The sequence below is a fragment of the Sinocyclocheilus anshuiensis genome, unplaced genomic scaffold (genome assembly GCF_001515605.1).
Source record: "Sinocyclocheilus anshuiensis isolate Anshui unplaced genomic scaffold, SAMN03320099.WGS_v1.1 scaffold1114, whole genome shotgun sequence".
Classification (NCBI taxonomy): Eukaryota; Metazoa; Chordata; class Actinopteri; order Cypriniformes; family Cyprinidae; genus Sinocyclocheilus; species Sinocyclocheilus anshuiensis.
This window is the reverse complement of record NW_015540838.1, coordinates 2,185,068-2,194,278: the sequence shown is the minus strand read 5'-3', so window position 1 is coordinate 2,194,278 and position 9,211 is coordinate 2,185,068. Positions and strand designations below refer to the sequence as shown.

General features: G+C 36.2%; 1 protein-coding gene across 3 annotated transcripts in view; it reads left to right on the top strand.

Annotated features, from left to right (window-relative positions):
• Positions 1-9,211, top strand: part of LOC107687438 (transmembrane protein 240-like) — a 16,738-nt gene that overhangs the window by 3,831 nt on the left and 3,696 nt on the right. Inside the window, exons 1-3 of one of the 3 annotated variants that reach the window (XM_016484786.1) lie at positions 3,409-3,973; positions 4,243-4,349; positions 6,219-6,427. In XM_016484786.1, coding sequence (XP_016340272.1) covers positions 3,917-3,973; positions 4,243-4,349; positions 6,219-6,427 — 373 coding nt within the window. In that variant the 5' untranslated portion in view covers positions 3,409-3,916. Of the gene's footprint in view, positions 1-3,408; positions 3,974-4,158; positions 4,350-6,218; positions 6,428-9,211 lie in introns of those variants that run through there. The other 2 variants (XM_016484787.1, XM_016484788.1) reach the window with 2 other exon arrangements.

Genomic DNA, 9,211 nt, shown 5'->3' with positions numbered 1-9,211 from the left:
TGTAAGTCGCTTTGGATAAAAGCGTCTGCTAAATGACTAAATAAATAAATAAATAAAAATATGGTCTATACTCTCTGACGGATGCGTTCGGTTTCTAAAACAGCGTCCATTCTCTTTCTTCGAACTGGCATGTTGTGGAAGAGATTTGTAGATGAACACAGTCGTCCCTGCAGAGGGACGAACGGTTTGAGCTTCAGCAACATCCAATGCATTTGCTTCGTTAAAGGTTTTAACATATGTTTTCAACGACAGCTTAGTCCTAGATGATATTTCGACCATTTCTGCAAGAGAGACTATACTAGAAATCGCTTCCCCTCTGAACCCATAAAAGCGGAGATTTTTCAGATCCTCCAGCGAGCTGCATTTACTTGTGTTGTATCGCAGACCCACTCTTTCCATGTCCTCCTGGCACATTCCCGAGCCATGGTCGATCACCTGCAGCTTGCAGGCCTCTGTCTATTTTGACAGCCACACATGTTGCTCCAGCATCGATGCTGTTCATTATGAGCTCCTCCACACATTGCTGCAATGAGAAAATAGTAACGCCAGAGCGCAGCTGTGCTTTAACATCTTTCGGCAAACTCTTGATCATTCTGAAAGACATAAATATTGAAACACTTTAATGCACAGAGGCGAAAAAGTCAAATGAAACATTAATCAAAAATGTAAATAACAACGCACGTGAGAGAATTACAATTACTCTTTCATTTGAATGATTCATTAAATTAATACGCACCTATACCTCTTTGGTGGGTTTTGAGATGTAATTTGTGACTGAACGTGCAGAAAACAGCCGTTTGTCAGCTTTGACAGTTGCCATGCAACAGCACCGGTAAGTTTGCTAAGTTAGCTGTTATTGTCCTTAAGATGCATTTCAGTCCTTTTAAAATGACGGTTTGTCGCTCATTGTAATGGGGCGTTTCTGTAACTTGTGAAATAAACAATGTTTGTATGACATTTCATTCGATAATTAATTTAAGTGGCACAACCATTCTTTCTGTTGTGTACAACGCTACAACAACGATGTGAACTGAACTGCAGCGGAAATGACGTCGAAAGATAAGCCGCAGCGTGAAGCAAGCGACCGTAGAATAAGTAACATACTAGTGCAAAATAAAACGTAATGAATAAAAGACTCCATAACGCAAATAAATAATAATTTCACACTAATATTTTGGAAATATATAATAATCATTATAGATTTTCTTGTAGAAAGAACAAAAGTCATTTTTTATTTTTGTGTGTTTTTGCAGAACCTTAATAGACATTGCTAATTTTGATACATACAAAACATTAAAATAAAAATACTCCCTGTTAAGATATGTGCTCATTTAATATAATTTAGGTAAAATTATGCAAGAATAAAGTTGCCTGTTTTTTAAATAATTCTAACAATATTTATATTATGATATCATGCTTTTTAACTCATGGAGAATAAGCAAATTACAGAACAGAAGTTTTTCCACGAAGAAAAGCTGTAGTATCTAGTGTATTATGTTATTTATCTTTTAAATGTAACTAGGAAAACAAAAACAAATTTAAAAAATATATATATTTATAATATTTAATAATATAATAAATAATACATTTTAATAAAACAACAGATATGAGGTTTGCAAAGAAAAAGCAGTTGCAAAAAAGATTCCAAGTAACTAATCTAAACATTATTGTACATGATAAATTGGAGCATTTTCAGATTTTCACAAAAACTAATTTCTTTCTCCATTTCATTCTGTCAGCTTATTTGTGTGTGAGAGTGTGTGTGTGTGTGTCTGTGTGTGTGTGTGTGTGTGTGTGTGTGTGTGAGAGAGAGAGAGAGAGTTTGATGGTGGTCAGCAGTAAATCTTTACTGTGTTGCTCTCCTGGGTGCTGAAATGCGTTGTTACCGAATGTGGGGGGCATCGTGGCATGTTCTCGGTGACCTTCATAAATAAAGACGTGTCATCAGTATATTACCTTTAATGAATTAGTGTATAATAGTTAAAACGAAAACAGCGTAATGTTCTGCATTAAAAGCTTGTTGAAAAAGTCACCAATAATGCATTTTCACTTGTCACAGCATGTTGTAGTACAACAGAATGTATTTGGTTGTCGTTTTGGTTATCACTCTGCATTACTGCGCGCTCTGGAAAGAAACTGAAGTGCATCAAGTAGGAAATTGAGTTAAGACTTAAAGCTTGAATTCCTGCCAAGTCAGTCAGTGCTTTGTATATTCGGTCAAGGTCCTTTCACATGTGTTAGTTAACGTGCCAATCATCGGGAACATGAGGTGGGATACAGAAGCTGAACAATCTTATGGGCTAAACGAAATGGCGCAATATGAACTGCAGAGCGCGTGAGGGGGCGTGAGGATGGGTTGGGAAAATCTACACGCTCCTTAGGGGATGGCTGTCCTATAATGTAGTGCATTTCATTCATTGGAAAAGATCAGCCGTGTTTTTACGGGAAAAGTGAATTAGTCAAGTCTCTTTTGCAACTCCCCACCCAACCCCCCTCTCTGTCTTTTTTAGTTTTTCAGATACTATGAATGTGAACGTATTACTTTTTTTATATACTGTTTTCATCTACATGGAAGTAGGCATATTCGGACACAGCGTGTAATTCTGAAATCAGCTATTCACTTTTCTAAACTCCAGTTGCTGCTGGTACTTGTTTCAGTTTAAGTAATATTCATTTATTATTTAGCTGCACGCAACTAAATAGTTGAATAACTGAACAGATACTACCAACTTTTTGAGACACTAGTATTTATTCAAATTTTTATTGGTAACAACTTAAAAATAGCCATAAATATATTATTATAAAAAATGGTCTATATATACATAGATTATAGTTTCCATACAAATATAAAGCAACACAACTGTTTTCAGCATTGATAATAATAAGAAGTGTTTTTTTTGAGCAGCAAATCAGCATATTAGAATGATTTCTGAAGTATCATGTGACACTGAAGACTGGACAGTAATGGTTGCTGAAAATTTAACTTTGCCATCACAAAAATAAATTACATTTTAAAATATATTAAAATAGAAAGCAGTTATTTTAAAGTGTAATAACATTTCACAATATTTGCACTGTTTTTACTTTTTGATCAAATAAATTAGATAACATAAAAAACTTCTTTCAAAATCATACAAAATTCTTGCTGACCCTCAGGCACGTGCACAGGTAGGGCTCAACCTGTGCAGAGCACATGCCCTTTTTACCCTTACACTCCAAAAAATAATTCAAAAATAGTGAAGGGTGCCCTTTTTCAGTTTCAGCACATGCCCCTCAAAAGGTCTGTGCACGGCCCTGCTGACCCTAAACGTGTGTGTGTGTAATACATTTTATATACGTAAGCACTAGTTCCATATTAAGGAGTGAATGTTAGAACGGCTTGCCACATACAGTGTGGCGATGACAGCAGATGTAAAGCCGACTACACATTTCTACAAATAGCCTAAAACCTCGACGACGAATCTAAGGTCTACTAGATGTCAACTCCTAGACAGATATATCAGAGAACTAGCTGATCCTGGCATCGCTAGTTTTCGCAAGACGTTTCCAACGGCGTCGGAACGCAAAGGAGGAGAGAGGCAGCAGCATCAGTAAACAGACTAGGACGCGTTCCTCAGCTCCCTCCCAACTGCACGGCTGAGGCGGATTCAACTGCAGCACTGGGGGAACGTATCGCTGGATGTGGGTGAAGACCGTGTGAATGCGCGTGTAGGCTCATACGTTGGGATAGCGAGATCTGCTCATCCTAACCCTATGCGCCTTAAGAACGCTTCCCAATCTGGCGGGTTCAGGACTGAGGCAGGTGTAGCGGTGAGGGCGCATCCATGAGCGTCTTCTCCCGGGACGGCATGTTTTTAGTTTAACCGGATTTGTTGAACAGACTGGGGTTAGAGGAAAGGCGAGTTCGGAAGTTTTGATGCATATGATCACAACCACCATGATTTTTATGATCCTCGGTGCTTCAATTGTCATGGTAAGACCCTTCGCCTGCCTAAGCACTTCATAATTGTGCATTTCTGTCATTTTCAAAGTGAAATCGGTGGTTAACGAGAGCGTGGACCGCTGAAAGTCCATTAAAAAATCTCATTAAGACAGCACGACCGTACTTGTGTGTATTACTGGCTCATGTGGAAATGTAATGTGTATTTTCCCCTGCAGTGGTCACAGTACCAGGTCATGTAGCGGTTGCTGTGTTCCAATACTGCTTGTCATGTCCCGGCTGACTCGAATGGTTCTTTGCAGGCGATAGCGTGTTTAATGGACATGAACGCACTCCTGGACCGTTTTCACAACTACATCTTACCGCATTTACGAGGGGAAGACCGCGTCTGTCATTGCAACTGTGGAAGGTAAAAAACCCAAGCGTTAATAAAAAAAATGAATTCTAGCACGAGAGCCAGAAATTGCCAGGTTTCCCCATCTGTTACTAACAGATCTTAGGCCTGATATATTCACCAGCCCCCGAAACACTGTCTTTTCCATTTCATCTCATGTATCCAATCGGAGATTGTCACATTAAAGGCCTCATATGTGTATTCGCGGGGTTTATGTCATAATTTAGACGTAATTCGAATGGTTTATCAATTTTGAGCAGCTACTGTTGCTTTGCGTCGGTGTGAAATCTCCTTGATTTCTCTGCTTGTGTGTGTGTGGTTTTTTTTCTTTCTCTCTGCGCATCAAGGTGTGATTTTTCTCCAAGCACAGCCAGAGATGTTGTTCTTTTGGATGCGTGTGTTGGCCACAAAATCACGTTTATATTACTGAAATAAAATGTGATTTTAATACAGAAGGACTGCGTTGAGTTAATGCATATGAGTAATTACAGTGTAAATGCAGTTTTGTGTTGTTGTTTAGTGTAGTACATAAATGGTTTAGACAAAATATTCTTATTTGTATTTATACACACACAGGACTATCATTTCTTTTATGTTGAATAGTACTGAAACTTGACTTGTTAGTTAGCCTTCATTTGCACAACAGTTTCTGTGTTTGTTGATTACAAGTTGTTGATGTAAAAACATCTGAGGGTAGTAAATTAGGTCAAATCATAATTGTTCTCAATTAGAATTGCATGTTTTAACACTTTATTGTTGCTGAAGATCTGTTAATAACTTAATGACTGTGTGCCACGTCTCTTTCCAAACATAGAGTATATTCTGTGTCACATATCAGGACCAAGAGCATTATATAAATAGGTCATGGTCAGTGAAAACTTGCTCGGTGTCCTGATATTTGCAGAGACAAGGCATAAAACTCTCATGTGAATTATTTGTTCATACATGAAACGTAAAGCTAATTTATAGATTAACAGAGGAAGCATATTGATTTGTGTTGATCATTGTCATTAATAGATATCATTTATCATTCTTCATCAAAATATGAATCTATTCATAATATAGTCCTTTAACATCTGCATATCTGTATATTTCTGCCTATCAATATCTAATGTGCAAACGTTGAGCTCTCTTAATTAATTTTATTACATGTAAATTAATATCTTTATGACTTTTTTCTACTTTCCCCCCAAATCTGCCACTGCTATAGTTTTCCCTCCTAATAAAAAAAAAAAAGTTTTGGGATTTTTTTTTTTTCAACTAAAATATAACAGAAAAACAAAGCTAAATACAATAAATACAATTATTTGACCTCTGAGGCATTATGTTGCTAAGGATCAAGATTGCATATAGGTTATATACAAACTTACCATAAGTCAGTTTTCTTTACATGAATTAGTACTACATATAAAGAAATTATGTATCATGTACAGTCATTTTTACATAACAAAACCAGACGAAGATTTACAAATGCATAGCGTCTTTTAACCATTATCTAAGACACTTTTGCGCATAGTTCTGCTGAATTATAAGAAGAGTGTTTTCCCATAGACCTTCATAAAAAGACAAAAAATGAATATGGAATTATTTGTAAAAGCTGTGTGCCAAACCATATGTTTAATGCATTTAAATGTTCTAAGACAACAAACCCAACTTGACTGAGCTCAGTTGGATCCAAACAGTATCAGTATAGAAATGCTGGCTTTCCCACCCTGCTGAGAGCATTGTTAAATAAGAATTTGTGTAAATGACATAATATTGTATGTCCTCATTGTCTGTCTCTTAATTTATTGTTTTCTTTATCATTTTATATTTAATGTTCCTGTCTGTCACTTTTTGTTGCTGAATGTAAACCTCTAAACAGTTTTCCCCTCTCTGCCCTAGGCATCATGTTCACTACGTAATTCCATATGACGGAGACCATTCGCTCGTGGACTCATCTGAGAATTACTTTGTGAGTGACAGCGTGACCAAACAGGAGATGGACCTCATGCTGGGGCTGTTGCTGGGCTTCTGTATCAGCTGGCTGTTGCTGTGGCTGGATGGAGCTTTGCACTGTGCTGTGAGGGCCTGGAGAGCCAGTCGCTATTATGGTGAGTGGGAAGAACATTGTAACCAAGAGTATATGGAAAGCATATATGTGGATACATGTAAAAGACAAAGGATATGCTTGTAGGAACAGTATGCAGACCAAGATTTGGTTACAGAAAATTAAATCATAGCTTCATTCATTACATCTTATGCATTGAAATAACACCAAATCAAGATTTCTTCCCTCATGTGACAATTTATTTAATGTTATGAACCGAGGAAATGCTATTTGTAAGTTTGTTTGCATTATATTTTGTTTAGCATGATCATTTTGAGTTTGAATGTTGTTGTGTGTTGTTTCCTTGCTCAATAAATGCCATGTTTTGTGTGCAAGATTTAAATGCATGTATTCAGGTACTAAGTGGTTACTGTATTTAAAAAAAACTAAAGAATTGATGTCAAACAATTTACTGTGAAGAATAAGTGCCTTAAATGTTAGTGACAATATGAACACAGCTTGTGTAGTTAATTTAAAATACACTGAAAAAATTGGTGTCAAAACAGTTTTAACTTAGAAATTGCCAGTACATTTCTCAATTAATTACAAAGAAACAAATTGAGACATTCCATTTTAAAGTATAAAGGCTGAAAAAGTATATTCTTGTAAAACATACTCTAGTAATCTTTGTTTTATTTGCAACTTCCAAAAAAATAGTTTTTTACAGTGATGTTAGCTGTGTCTCACAGAGTAAAATACTGTAATTAAATGATTTAAAATGGTACATTCATTTATTATATCAGTGGTGTTTATAATATACAGTAACAGAGCAGCTAATCTCACAAAATGGTTAGCAGTTGGTGTGTTAGAGTGCTATATAAACCCGGATTTGTATAGGATTAAATCCTAAAACCATCTTTAAAATGCATGTGTCCCGCTGTATTGGTTTTATGTTAATAAACGTATTTTTTTCCAAACACGCCCAAAATTAAATTTTCTGTCCCCAAACATTTACACACCTACATTTTTCATTTTCATCAGCTGTCAGCGCTCCCCTTCTGCCCTGTTATTATCACCCCCAGTAATGAATGTATTAAGATGAAGACTGTGGCTGCAGAAATTAACAGCAGGCTTTCACTTAGTGTAACTGAATCGCAGGCAACACAGCAGTTGTTTATAACAGTTGTCCATGGTCCTTTGAGGGCAAAGTGGCAGAATGTGTAAATAGTGCCTTAAAAGGGAACGCTTTTAGTTTGAATACGATCATTGTGTTCATCGGATGAACGTTTGATGGTTATTGTTATGGGTCACGGAGAGTGACACATAAAATAACTGCTTGGAAGAACAGAATATATTGAAAAAGTAGGTTATAATGTGGCCACTAGCTATTTAGTAATTAAACGCTCCGTGTCAGAGGATGGTTAGTCGGTCAGAGGTTATTTAGCGACTTGAATAATTAATAAATTAATAAATATGTGGACATGAAATGTGAAGGCTATTTGATCTATTACATCTGATTCTTACCTGTATTTTCTTAAAGCTTCCATTACAATGTACAAAAGCAATAAGATGAAAAACATTACAAAAATGTTAAAATGAAAAAATATTAGGTTATTTGCGCTACAATCAATAACTGAAATGCAAAGGGGTTTGTATGAAATTAGAAAGAGTGAGTCTGTGGTGTGATATGAGAGAAATGAAAGCCAGTTTTAGTTCTGGAGGAGTGGACTGATATATAGAGTTGGACGATGGCGAAAATTTGGAAATATCAAAGTATGGAATGCAGTTAATTCCAGAGCATTGTGTAATAAATATTGTTATATAATATACCGAAGGCATAGTTCAACTAAAAAAAATGAAATTTCTGTCATCATCTACTCACCCCATGTCATTCCAAACACATAAGGCTTTGGTTAATCTTTGAAAAACACATATTAAGATATCTGAATGAAACCTGAGAGGTTTCTGTCTCTTAGAAAAAAACTTGCACAAAAAAGGCCACAAAGGCATTGTAAAATGAATCCATGTTAATGGAGTGGTTTAATCCAAGTCTTGTGAAACGATTACTTTATATGATTAACAGATTTAATTTAAGCTTTTACTTACATCTAAACAATGATCAACGCAAATGCGTGTACATCACATATGGTAAATAACAAAGCTCTATTTATGTCTGTATATGGGAATAAAAGCCTAAATTAAATGTTTATAATGCAATCATATGTCTTCACAAGACTTGGAATAAACAATTTAAGCTTTTACTTACATCTAAACAATGATCAACGCAAATGCATGTACATCACATATGGTAAATAACAAAGCTCTATTTATGTGTGTATATGGGAATAAAAGCCTAAATTAAATGTTTATAATGCAATCATATGTCTTCACAAGACTTGGAATAAACCACTCAATTATATGGATTCATTTTACAATTCCTTTATGGCCTTTTTGGATCTTCTAAGTTTTTTTTACCTGGACTTTATGGAGGGACAGAAACCTCTTACTGGATTTGGAACGACACACAGGCACCAAAGAAAAAATATATTCAGTTCAGTTCACATCTAGATCCAGAGTAGCATTGAGGAAAATTACAACCATGCACATATATTTATCTGTATCCAACACAAAATGGTATCTCTGTATGATATGGACTAGTGAAAAAATACTGGGGATGCCCCTCTAGTAAAGCACACCACAGCTGTGAAAATGTGAAGTTGATGGCAGGTCAGCCTCATTTAGCCTCACCAGGATAGGGAGTGAAGGTGAGGTTGATGGAAAGGAAGGTGGGAGGGAGATGCTGTCATGCCCCCACCCCCACCAGCACACACACACACACACACACACA